Here is a 14085-nt window from a genome sequence, read left to right as displayed (position 1 = left end):
TAGAACAGATTACCCAAAGCCCCGTCCAATCTGGCCTTGAGCAATTTCAGGGATAGGGCATTCACAAACACCCTGGGCAACCTGTTCCCAGTGTCTCATCACCTCCCAAGTCAAGAGTTCCTTGTGTCTAATCTAAACATAACCTTTTTTTTTTTTTTCAGTTTAAAATTGTTACACTTTGTCCTGTCACTACATGCCCTTCCTTGTAAAAAGTCACTGTCCACCTTTTTTACAAGCCCCCTTTAAGTATTGAAAGGCTGCAACTAGGTCTCCTCAGAGAGACTTCTCTCCCCCAGGCTGAACAACCCCAACTCCTTCAGCCTGGAGGAGAGGTCCTCGAGCGCTCTCATCATCCTTGTGGCTCTCCTCTGGATCTACTCTGTCTTTCTTGTATTGGGGGCCTAAGAGCTGAACGCAGTGCTCCAGGTGGGGTCTCAGAAGAGTGGAGCAGTGGAGGATAATCCCCTCCATCGGCCTGCTGGCCATGCTGCTTTTGATGCAGCCCAGGACATGTCTGGCTTTCTGGCCTGCAAGCACACATTGATGACTCATGTGGAGCTTCTCATCAACCTACGCCCCCAGGTCCTTCTCCTCAGGGCTGCTCCCCATCCTTTTATCCCCCAGCCTGTATTCATGTTTGGGGTTGCCTGAACCCAGGTGCAGCACCTTGCTCTAGGCCTTGCTGAACTTCACTAGGTTCAAGTGGGCCCATTTCTCAAGCATGTCCAGGTCCCTCCGGATGGCATTCTTTCTACCTTATGTCAACTGCACCACACAGATTTGAGTCATCTGCAAACTTGCTGAGAGTGCACTTGATTCTACTATGTCATTAATGAAGGTATTATTATCCTTCAAAAAAGCTCCTAAAAGCTCCTAAAATACTACAGAAAAATGCACGAGAGTGTACTTTTTAAGCTCTCAGGTGTTAAAAATCCAAGTGTCAAAAAAGTTCAGAGGAAAACTTTAGTTGAAATTAAAAGAAAACATGAACTTGAAAAAAAGAATTACATTAGTTTTATAAATCTGTAAGAGCACAAGCAAATGAAAACACTGCCTACAAAGCAAAGTCCTAGGAATATGAATTAGAGGTCTAGCAAACTATTTTGTCTATTAACATTTTTCAAGTTTATATGCCCCATTTTTATTTTTAGAGCTATCAAATGTTCTACAGCTAGGAGTGATCACCTCTACTGAACAAAAGTTTGTGATGGAAGAATTAACTGTATTTATCTTCCTTTTCTAGATACCTGTCTTTCAAAATTAAGACACATCTATTCCACATCAGAGTATGTCTGATGGCTTTTATTCCTTGTGGCACAGACAGCAACCCAAAGAGATCCTGAGTAGATTTCCCCATTAGAAACATTTACTGAAGTCTCTTCTCTCCATTGTTATCATTAGGTGTATTAAAACTTAACAATAACACCTGTTAACTAAGCAGACATACCTATAACTGCATGTTGAAGTAGTATTTTGAATAACTTACTTTCAAATTTCTTGACATCAAAAAACATTAAAACAGTTAAGCAATTTTTCAAACAACATTTTCCATCATTTCATCCAAGACTGCAGGAAAGGGGAAAAAGCCTACCTTTAGTTCTCTTTTCTTACACTTAAACAGGAGTGTATTTTATTATTTAGACATCCAGGCAATGTTGACTTCATTAGCATGGACAGGAAACAAAGTATAGAAATGCAAAACATATTTTCATAACACAAATAAATCTGCATTACTTACAAATGAGCAGTTTGCTTTGCTAGAAGAAAACCTTCTTCAGCATTACAATTAAGCACTTGAAAATATTGCTGAAAAGCAAGTGCCTGGATAGTGGTCATTTCAGCAAATACACAGCTTTCATACTTCTGAATATTTCAAGTCTATAACATATGTATTTTCTTGATATGTGTGCTGTGTTCAGAATCTACAAACACTATACAGGCCAAGAGCTTCAGACAACAAAACCAATTAGGTATGTGAGAAATACACATATCACAAATATTTACAAATATTATGATGTAACAAATTTAGTCAAATACTAAAATGAGGGATGCATTTTCATATGAGAATGGTCAAGAAACCTCTTACCTTTTCAACTCACATTAAAAAAAAAAAAGGCAACTCTATGAGTTTAAAATAATCAACAGTGAAAACAGGTGAAGAGGAAACTTATGACCAAAGTTATACAGTATGTTTTGGTAGGCCAAGTTCAGTTTTGTTGTTGTTGTTGTTTTATATAAAACAAAACCTTAAAATCATGAACAGCAATAATGACAAATATCAAAGTGTACCATGTATTCACTGACCAAATAACCCAAACAATATGCTACACTGTTGGCCATTAAGGAAGAATAAATTACAAAATAGAATTAAAATCCCCATAAATGCAATAATGAATTTAATGGTGTGCATTTATTTTTAATATACATTTTAAATGTTACCACAAAACAGTTTAAAATAAATATGTATGCCTATGCCAAAAGGCATCTGTGAACATATACACACACACATACACACAAATCACTAGTTAGCCTTAGAAGAACTTTAAAGTCATGGAGATAATTAATTTGATTTTTGGTCAACAAATCTGTCTAGTCACTTCAATCTTTTATACCCTTTCTTAAAGTAACTAGCAGCTAAACATGACAAAAGCACACCTCTGTCATTATGGCTTTAAATAAAGCATGTATTTTCTTTAAAAGAGAATATAAAATGGGCTGCCTTGTCTACAAAAGTGCTGGTTTGTTCATATTGCAGGCACTTCATTGGACTGTGGGAAAAGTACGTGACCCATCCTTGCCATCCTATTGTACTAGCAATGCTACACATTGAAGTATTAGAAAATTCCAGAAAAAAAATAAATTTGGCTGTTAAGGGCTAGTATGCAGAGAAGAGAGAAGCCTAACAAAATTCCATTGTCTTTCTCTTCTAAATCAAAGAGAAAACTAATTTACAAACATATCTCTAATATTACATGGCACATCCATATTTTCAAGTTGAAGATGTTGTCAATCAGCAGTTACCTTAGTGAACATATGGGCTTTAATATCAACTTTGCTTTAACCAGATTCACATTTATTTCTCCTTTTATAATTCCTCTGTAGATCCTCTCTTGTGAAGGTAAATTCAATCTTACTAACATTACTGGAAGCAATGTTACATAATACAAATTTTTGTATTCTTTGTACAAATGCTCTTGTCATTTCTGCTATACTGCAATAGCAAGCATATAAGCATAACAAAAGCAGGTTTCCAAACCCAGAAGCTACAGGAAATACTTTCAGGTCATTAGTATCATCAGCATTTAGACAACTGTCATTAGCTAATTGTCAACCTCCTCAGCGTCTCTGGACAGTGATTGTACCACAGTAACAGAGAGAGGACTTAATGCTGATATAATTTGGCTACAGTACCAGGGTTAGGCAGTGGGAGTCAATGCAGGATTTTTTTTTTCTAAATGGCTGTGCATTTATATTTTTCTTCTGCATTTTTTTTTCAAAACTGCTTTTGATATGCTGTTACAGACTCAAATACCAGATTCGTGACATCTGTCTTCAGCTACTACTTCTTCACCACTAGTACTTTCTAGGATGGCAGAAATACTTCTGAAGTTTAGTTTTGCTGTAGAAAGTGGTCATTTCTACCATTTCATTGGTCCATTTGTTGATAGTCAACAAAGTACTTATATGTCACAAAACCTTAAAGCTTTCAGAAGAGATGAATTCAAGAAACAAAATACGGATGTAGAAGAACCTACAAAACACAGAAATATAACACTGTTTTGAAGGGAGTCCTTGGAAAACGTGTAGTCATTACAGAGGTGTTTTTTGTTGTAGTTTGTTTTCGGTTTTTTTTTTTTTTTCTTTTCATGCCTTCTCTTTTTTTTCAGGATCACAAGACAGCTGTTGAACAAATGAGCAATTTCCCATGTTCTGCTTGGTTCTAGTCATTTCTGGTGCTGAATGGTTTTCCTTCTTCTTCGCTTGAAAAAACAGCAGCACCTGCAGGTGTGACATGAATTACATACAATTTAAAAAGAAGCCCCAAAACTGTTGGCATTTTGTTTCACTTGAAGTATGTGGCTCAGTTATAATGACCTCCACAAGGAATAAATTAAGTTCTAAGTATGTGATTGATTTATTTGTGAAAAACTGAAGCAGAGAGAGCTACTGTTGACATAACAAGGTCTGTCAAAGGAAAAAAGCTATAACAAAAATAGGTAGTGAATCCAGAGTATTGTGTGAGGGTATCAAAAACATGGTCATTACGGACTGACTTAAAAATGCATTTGTAAAAATAAGTAATGTTCCATTACCTGAACACTTTTTCACATTAACTGTTAATATGACAAAGACAAGCTTGAGCTTATCTTAAGCTTGCATCTCCTGAACTGGGCACTTAAGACTCTACGGTGCCTAATACAGGAACTCAGCTTGAGCTTCTTTTGTCAACCAGAACTTAGAAAAGCCTCCCCAAAGCTACTCCCCAAAAATATTTTAGAAAACTACTTTCATCAGTAACAAAATTAATACTCCAATTCATTAGTGTGATGACAGCACTGCAGTGAGAATCACAGCTTTAAGTGTATTAAAGTATACTGACATTTTTTCCTCTGCTTCATTGCATATTACATGAAGGAAACTAAAATTGAAACTGATAAATACTGCCAATTTCACTTAGCAGAAAGAGGCAGTCTGAAAGTAACTAAGAAAACACTACAAAAGGAAAAAGGATTGGAGGAAGTTTGAGAGGAAGACTGAAGGAGTCCAGGAAGCATTTTTGAAAAACTAGATGAAAGCAACAAATACACAAAGAAAACTTTTCATCTGCATGTCATGGTAGTCTAGCTTATTTTAAGCAACTCCTAGCTCCTGACTATCACTTTGAAATTAAAGCTTTGACTTAGGAAAATATTCGTAATACTTTAATTATAATCAAAACTGAACATGCAAGCATTTTAAATGGCAGATTTTGCCACTGTTAGTTCTGCTGTTTGGTTACTGAATTCTCAACTGCAGTGCTATACACTACTAAATACTGATATTGAAGAGTTTTTCTCAAACTATTAAATACAACGAAAGTGAAAACTACAGCTTTACTGTATCAGCAGCCTATCAGCAAGCCCTTAAGTTCACCAAGCATTAGATGTCACTAAACTTCAAAAGGAGTCTTGACAACTTAATTTGGAATATGGGAAAAGGGAAAAGCATTTGAAAATCAAGGAGAATAGGGTTCTAAAAATGAAGTTCTAAAATGGGTGAGAACATCCAAAGTAAGTGGAGACTAAGTTACCTTCTCAAAATATCCAATGGCACCCTGTTGCTCAGTCACTGAAAAGGTAGCAGTGGGCAGAGGCAGACCAGGGCTGCTCTGAAAGTTATGTAACTTTCAGTAGAAAAAAACATTGGTTATTGAGAGAGAGGAAGACCCACATTAAAATTCAACAGGGGAAACTGCAGAGATAATATTTTTACTAGGCTAGTTAATACCATCTGTAGCTGAAATCCTCCATAACCGCTAGCCCTTTTTCTTACCAGCTGTCTACAACCACTAACATCCATTATTACTTAAGCTATTACTGAATTTATAAGCAGATGTATGGAGTACAAACTAGCTTTATCCTTTTTTCACCTCCATCTTTTAGCAAGTATTTTATGTATGTATATATGCAATAAACACCGTATCAAAACAAAGCATTTTACAGTGGTCCCTCCCTTTCAGTGTGGATTATTCTATGATCCTGTAAATCAGGAAATGCTGACCTGGAATGTGATAGTAAATCACTTTTGAACTTGTTCCAGATTAGGAAGCCTCAAGAAAAGCTTAAAGAAGAATTTCGTAGATTCATAGTTAATATACAGAGCACATATTATGTAAGTAACTATATAGGAAGATGAAATTGTGGTGGACAGTTAACTCAAATTCTAGAAAAAAAACCCTTGAAGTTTAACTCATCACCTTTTAAGTTCATTTAGTTTAAATGGAATATGTCCCACGGAACAGCAGTTTACACTTCATAAGTGTTTAGGACTGCTTAGACCCTCTGTGTAATTCAAGGACTTTTTTTTTCTCTTTCTTTCCAAGCAAGTTGTTTTAACCTATCCTTTCCTGAAAATCTTGTACTGCCCTTTATTCCTGCTCCATAGCTTGTTTTATTTGCTCCTTTTCTGTCAATCAGAGAACAGAATCATGTAATGGGGAATTCAAGAGTGCTACCTTTAGCCAACATAAAGCATTGCTTTTGTAAACTCTGTCTTCTGGATTTTGTATAATACTATTATAAAGAGTATTCTATTAGCAGCTATCAGTTTAAAATGATAGAAGCTATTAAACTGTATTCCAGTACAGAAAATTTAACTAATCATGCTAAATGCAGTTATTTGGTATGGGAAAATTAATGTCTTACTAATGTGTGTAGAAAGTATTAAAGAAGTATAAATTCCACAGAGCACTGTAAATCATAGTATTGACTTGAAAACTTACTGAAATAAGTATTCTTTATACTTACTGTATACTTAACAGCCTAGTAATCTAGATCTGTCAAACCTTCTAAGAACAAATAAATATCATTTTTAAATATACGCACATTTACATGGAACTAAGGGAATTCAGAATAAGCTGTCAATTTACTTCATGAAAGAAATGTAGCCTTAATGTTAAAGATCCATAGTGTATCATTTCTTGAAGAGCATCATGCAAAAATAGAAATACGGACTTGTTCTTAAGAATACTGTCACTAGAGGGCATCATTATCACGTATAGATTTTACACTGCTTGAAGACAAATTTAAATCTACAAAGGATGGAGGGGCATTATTCAGTATTAAAACACAAACTTCTCCAAATACTCAATATGTATGAAAAATGCATGAGAATTCATGCATGAGACTTCAAGAAATCTCATTCTAGGAAAGAAACTTCTCTTTTCTTTGTGAAAGCATTTAATGACTCCTAACTTCTTTCTCTGTGGGTAAAATACAGTGCGACTTATATACTAGCAGGCAGTATAAGCTCTAAGTATGAAACTAGTGAAACTACTTGCTTTTCTGTACAATCCAATGTGACCTTTGTGATAGTAGCTAAGGTAGCAGTCTCAGTATTATGCGTACTACCATTTCTTTTCCAAATCGTACACCTTTTTTTTGTTAAATATCCTCCCCTCTATCACTTCAACTGCCCCCTAGCAGAACATGCTAAAGCAACTTCAGCTTTCACTTGTGTTTATGCACCAGTGTTTTTCTATTTATAAGCTGGCACGTGACACCACTTTACGGTAAAATTATTAGTATGTGCTTCGAGTGACTAAAAGTATGTGAGATGCAAAAAGCACAGATCATCTCACCTGTTTCTGTTTGTCCTTCTCTGTCCTCCTGTGGCAAAGCCTTTTGGTTATGCAAACTACACGTTTCAGAGAAGCAACTGTTGTGATGAAGATGTCTAGCAAAGAGTTATGGAAATAAACGCTAATTGCTCAATGATAAATGGAAGACCAGCTGAAGAAGCTAAGATCTGCAAGTGTCAGGGCAGAACAGTGATCAGGTTGATTTTCTTCCTGCTTTACAACTTTAATAAGTAACACTTGAGACAGGGCTGAATGCTACTATTTTACAAAAACAAGTGAGTTAATTTAAGACAGACCCACTTCTAAGGTCAGGCTTGAAGCACAGCAACATCTGAGGAGCACAATGGTGACAAGCTATAGACTTCAAATATTATACTCCATGTGTGTACATACATAAACGAATAATACACCAAATAATGGAGTGTTCTATGAATAAAATAATTAAGTGCTCAATGAAAAAATCTTAGCTTTTCTAATTTGTGGCATCCCACTGAAATGTGAACAGATCTAAAATTCAACTAGGCAGTATTTGTATTCATACTTAAAACAGCACATTAAAGAAAGTTCCCTTTCTTTAGTATTTTAAAACACTATATAGTAATGCTAAGTTTCTAAAAGTATGAAAACATCTAGAACAAAAAATGAAGCATTCCTGGAAAACATTCAAGTTTGTGTCCTCAGAGGATGAGGAAATTATACATATGGAAGATAAAAGCAAGGGACTAACTTTGTTCACATTTTCAGATGGAAAAAAAAAAAAAGATTACAAAAAAGGTAGAGTGATACACTTTTGATGAAACACTGTCTCCTTAAAAACAAAAGAGTTTCTATCACATACATGAAGAACCTATACTTGCATTTCCTTACACTATTCAGCAGTGTTACATCTGCAAACAGATGTACCTCAAATACCTCAACTGCTTTTGGTATTAAGTTTGCAATTACCATGTTAAAATGTAAAGTTACTTAAACCTTTTGAATTATTCTTACTGAGAAAAGAATGTATACATTGGTGTATGGTGGCAATTTTGGACGGATGTGCCTTCATTACTGACAAAGTATAAGACAAGTTCTAACAGAATAGTGAACAAAGAAACTGCAGTTTAAACAGATACTACTGGAAAACTTATTTTTTGTTTCCTACTGAAGAAGAAGATTAATCCGTAAAGTAGGATATCAAGAACTGACATTTCATATATAAAAAACAGTAAGTATAGGTCCAAAACAGTCAAGGACAGCTTGTTTGTCCCTCCTTTATTCATATTACACTAAATATAAATATGCTTTAGCAAGGTAGGGGTTGGCCTATTCTCCCACGTGCCTGGTGACAGGACGAGGGGGAATGGGCTAAAGTTGCGCTAGGGGAGGTTTAGGTTGGATATTAGGAGGAACTTCTTTACTGAAAGGGTTGTTAGGCACTGGAATGGGCTGCTCAGGGAAGTCGTTGAGCCACCATCCCTGGAAGTCTTTAAGAGACGTTTAGATGTTGAACTTAGTGATATGGTTTAGTGGAGGACTTGTTAGTGTTAGGTCAGAGGTTGGACTAGGTTATCTTGGAGGTCTCTTCCAACCTAGACGATTCTGTGATACTGTGAAATGAACAAATAACTTCTACATTTTTAATTGAGCCAACAGCACCTAGTTTCAGAGAATTCTCTTTTTTTCCTGTATATAAGTAAACATAGGTTTAATTGTGATGAAAATTACCCAAAGCTTTGGAAATTTAATCTTTTCCTGTGTATACATACACTGGGTACAATAAAGGTTATCACTGCACTTACCCAAAGGGAAGGAATTGGGAATTTCTCTACGTGCAGCCTATCAACATCCTTGTTATTCAAGACTTTGGGCCTTTTTTGTTTGTTTTGAAATAAGAAAACTAAATTCTTGTAAGAAAAAATAAAAATAGTACAGCACTCTGCAAAGATTGCAAGTAAAGAACTGGTCTTCTCAGTGCCCAATAGAAAGATAGTGCAAGAAGTGTGACAATAAGCACTGCCATTCACGATTTTTAACTATTTATGCACATAAATCATACATATTAAAACTAGACCCTACAGAACAATCACTTCAATAAAAAACTGTACTTTATGAACTTTATCTTTGTTTAAAAATTCAGAAAATGGGCCCTAGAAAACAAATTCTACTAATGAATGCTTACTAGATTTTTCTGCTACATGCTTCTGTGCGTCTGTAATCAGCTAGATCCATACCCTTCTGAAATTCTATTCCAAGCGCAATTATAAAATAAAGTATCTTGAAAGTTATCCTGCCTTTATCTATCAAAACCTTTTTTTCTGCACTGCTTTGCAGGTTTCACTGTATTACTAATATATATACATATATATTAGCCATCTTGTGTTAACCAACTTTAGTGTTTTCCCCTTTCATTCCACTGTAATTCTAAGGTACCCTGAAATTATGGTTTGGTTAGCAAGTTGTCAAAGACTAATATTTTGGTAAATACTGTTTACAGAGGTAATGGGCAAAGCTCAAACATCATATAGCATTTATTGCTTGTTCCTGTGAGTTATTTTCTAGATGCTAAAACACTAGCTGAATGCTGTAACATCTGAAAACAACTTCTACCCCTCCAAAACAACGTAGCAAAATACTGTACTACCCTCTAAACATAATTGAATAAGGCACACCACAGACTACAAAACTTGAACAAGCAAGATCTGAAGCAGGCAAAATAGCTTCTCAAGGTGGCTGTTTGTAAAAAGTTAGTTGTTGCATGATATTAAAAACGTTTTACGATTTCCAATTGGACTTGTTATTTTAAAGTCCTCTGAAATGAGTTTTACGCAAAATAAGGAGAATAGTCCTTGGGGCTATTTCTGCCTGCCTGTGCTGTAGAACTCACCACATGTTCAACACTTTCTCGCAGCTATACAGAAAGAGAGTAAGGGAAAAAAGAGAATCAGATACAATACACAGAAAGAATTATACATCTTTCATAGATATGTTTTTTTAGTCAGACATTATGTTAAAATAAATATTTCAAAATTAGTTAAAATATAAAAAATGCATGCACTTCTCTAGTATAGGGAAATGTGTTATTAAAAACTGAACCTAAAAAGCACAAGCTACGGAAGGTCTATTACTTAAATGTTTAAAGCCAAAATTAAGTAATGGACCATAATACTTTGCCACTCACCAGTGTCTTTTCAGTTTAGACAATGTTCTTTGAGTAACTAAACAAGAAAAATTTTGAAGTAGCTGAGAAGACCAGATCTAAAGAATACAGAAAGAAGAACATACTTTGTTTCATCCGTTACTTCTACTTCTGCAGGAGCTGTGATGGGCACATTTGAACGGCCTGCAGTTGGGTCATCTGTGTTCAATTCTCCATTTGTTGAACTTACTACCTGAAATCACCAGAAATATTTGAAATTAAGCTAGTGCCAGAAACACATTTACAAATTTCTGAAGTCATATCTTCAAAACTCAATTTTTGTTAACTCCGTAAGTCTTTTAATTACAATAAAAGTATCCATTCCAACTGTTATTCCTGCATTCCTGACTTTCTGCCTTTTTCATATGAAAGAGACATGAAACATAGCATAACATACATCTATGTGACATTCAAATAGAGTAGACTAAGCAAAGCAATGCAGCTCATCAGGCTTGCTGGTCTTCCTCATGTCTCTTAAGAACCTTAATGGAAGGCACCAGGCCGTTTTCTGATAGCAATTTAGTCAGTCTTCCCCTATGTCTCCTTCAGTGCATTCTGGTTCCTTTGTGTCCTTCAACTGTACCTCAAAGAGCTCTCATCAGAAAAGGGAAAAACAGTCTATACATTCTCTGGACCAAATAGCAGGGTATTTGCAATAACTCAGAATTTTTCTCTTTTCCTACAAAAAGCAAATGAAAACATTTAGGACTTTTATCCTTCTCAATGATAAAACACTCTGTTCAACTCTGTAATCTCTGGAGACTTCATATGACATTCTCCTTCACACTTCTTTCACAGGAGTGCCTATTCATCTCTACCTCCTTAAAGAGAAGATTCAAAAAACAGGATCAAACACATACATCAAACACATACATATTCTTCATATAAATTCACAAAACATGAAGGTAGTTCTAAAGCCCTTTCAACATTAATACTCTAGCTATAAATATTATTTTTCAACTGTATATTTTAGCTTCCTCTTCCATTTTGATGTGTTCCCTTTTTTTAAACAAAAGTTAAAAGAAAGGAAAACATTTCAACAGGAATAAAAATATACCTAAGCTTTTTTTTTTTTTTTTTTTTTTTAACATTATGCCCTTCTGTCACTTCTGGAAGAGGTCTACCTTGGAGACGCAGATCAGCAAAAAAAAAGATTTGCTGCTCTAGTTTAAGATTTGTGGTTGTTTTGTATCAGCCTTTGTCAACAACTTTATCAGCCTCTTTGGAACCTCTTCTGTCAATGCTTTAAAGAACATTTGCAAGATTTGAACAGCTCATAAAAACAAAAAATCTCCTTGTTTCTGACATGGTTGATTCTGTTTTTGTTATTTGTTCTGTTTAACTTTTTAAACCACAGTTGAAGTCATTGTAATCTAAGGTGACTTCAACTTTAAAGGAGTAATAATAATCTGCTTGGGTCAATGAAATGCCATATGGTAATGATGAACAAAGTTATTTTAAGGGTTTCCCTATAAGTTTATGCACTTACAAAAGAGGATGCAGAGGCACTTTTGAAGCTGTAACAACCTGTTTGGTGATTCTTTTCTTTAAAGTCTTCATACTAACTCCAAAACTGAACACTATTTCCTGAGAGCTGTTTCCTTTAATGGGAGAAGTCTTTCTGCTTTTTGAAGATAGCATTTGCCTTCCTTTTTTTTGTTGTTGTTTTGTTGTTGGGTTTTGTTGTTGTTGTTTATTTTCTTTTTAATCAATTTAAGAATGCAGTTTTCTCTAAGAAACTTCTACACCAACTTTATAGAAACCTTTGCACCAAGAGTACCAAGAGACTGTCCTACCTCCCTCTGGGTGATTTCTCTGGAGGCTCAAAGACAACGAGACCTCATTTCTTCCTATATATGTAATACAGATACATCCAGCAAACATGCATCCAAATGTAATAAAATACAATGGCATACTGTAAGGCTTGGTTTAGATGGGAGGAAAACAATCTTCATATTTCTGGAAAGAGATGCAGCCTCTTAAGATGTAAGTGAACCAAAGGATATTCATAGCCCCAAAAATAGCAACAGGCATGTTTCTCAAGAATCACAAACACCCTGAGTTTCATTCTAGTCTACTAGTGCAGATGATAGATCTAGTAAAGGTCTAAGATGAAAAGAATTAACACAACTGCAGCAGTAAAATGTGCAAACTTTATCAACCTTATTTACTTAAATATTAATAAACTCATTTAATTGGTAGTGCTCAAGAAATAGGTAGGAATGCTCTCATTCCAGCATCAGTAAGGCTAAAAGAGTGTGATTTTACAGTCCTAATTTCTGTAGCTTGCTAAAATAAGCTACAATGCTATAAATTCCCTATGATGTTAGTAAATAAGTCAGTATTTAAATTGACTGTAAAGTATCTTAGTATCTGACTAAAAAGTGCATTTGTCAAAAGATTGATAATACAGGGCAAATGAAGCAGTATTACCACTTCACTCCCAAACCTGGCACACGGGCTCTTAAGTTAGACCAACCATAGACTTTTCTCTCTCAGACTACCTACAAATAGTCAAAAAAATCAGCTCAACACAGGAAGAAAGATATAGGAATCCAACAAAAATTAAACAAGAGTAAGTCTAGAAGACATCTGGAAGACAACTCATGCAGTAAAGGTATGGTACACCAATTTTTTTTTGATGTACCACCAATAAGGCACAAAGAAGAATCATCTTTCAGGCTTCACAAAAAAAGGCTGAAACTTTAGGAAATGAGGGGGAAAAGTACACAAAACTAATAATGTTTAAAGAGAAGCTTTTATTTTCATTTCTTTACTTATGAGTAGAATTGGACCAGATTTCCTCCGTAGGCTGATGATCCATTACGGCACAATTCATCTCATAATAAATTTGTATACTACTGCAGGGAAAAATGCAGATATAAAAGTTATCTTTTTTCATCTAAAAATTTTGTTAACAAGAACTAAATGATTTTTTTTTTCCATGAACAGTAACGGACAGAGGTTTCTGAAAACTATTATTTTAAACTAAGGTTCAAATTTTTTTGCAATGTTAAAGATGAAATTAAGCTACTCACTTGTATGCAAGTTGGAAATTAACTACTAAACTAGAAATCTAAAACAACTAAGCATTGTGATAACAGATCTTATCTTGTTTTAAATTTAGTTCATACAAATTAAATTGGTCTTTGAAAGTTCAATTGAAGAGCACGTATATGAAAAAGTGTATGAATCACAGTTTCTTACCATCCTCTACACGACAAGACAAAAAAGAAAATTAGACCCACTATCTAATAATAAGCCATAATAATAGTGAAAGATTAGTTTCTTGGATGTATGCTTCTCTAGAAACTTAATAAAGGCCAGTTAAACTAAGACAAAATTAAGCCTAAATACCAATTCCCCAAATAGTTAAAGTAAATCATCGGGCTAGCCCTATGCTTTTGTTTTGAATAGGCATACACATAAACTAAACTTTTACTTGCTATGTTCAAAAATCAGTCAAATTCTCTCATAAAACAAATCAGCCTATTGTCAAGAAGACACAGAAAATAATCCTTCATTTTATTACAAATCTCAGTAACTGAATTCCTCACTCTCCAAAAAA

The 14085-nt window shown here is 34.8% G+C and overlaps 1 protein-coding gene across 19 annotated transcripts in view; it reads right to left on the bottom strand.

Moving 5' to 3' along the window:
• Positions 1 to 2391: 2391 nt before the first annotated feature.
• The window catches only part of CSNK1G3 (casein kinase 1 gamma 3), a 75273-nt gene continuing 63579 nt past the window's right edge, over positions 2392 to 14085 (bottom strand). For 15 of the 19 annotated variants that reach the window (XM_066988001.1, XM_066987999.1, XM_066988004.1 and 12 more), the window contains 3 exons: positions 10604 to 10710; positions 10206 to 10229; positions 2392 to 3999 (listed from right to left, as the gene is read on the bottom strand). In XM_066988001.1, coding sequence (XP_066844102.1) covers positions 3945 to 3999; positions 10206 to 10229; positions 10604 to 10710 — 186 coding nt within the window. In that variant the 3' untranslated portion in view covers positions 2392 to 3944. The remainder of the gene's footprint in view (positions 4000 to 10205; positions 10230 to 10603; positions 10711 to 14085) is intronic. The other 4 variants (XM_066988005.1, XM_066988006.1, XR_010827562.1 and 1 more) reach the window with 2 other exon arrangements.

The sequence above is a fragment of the Anser cygnoides genome, chromosome Z (genome assembly GCF_040182565.1).
Source record: "Anser cygnoides isolate HZ-2024a breed goose chromosome Z, Taihu_goose_T2T_genome, whole genome shotgun sequence".
NCBI classification, from domain to species: Eukaryota; Metazoa; Chordata; class Aves; order Anseriformes; family Anatidae; genus Anser; species Anser cygnoides.
This window is presented reverse-complemented; position numbering and strand designations above follow the sequence as displayed.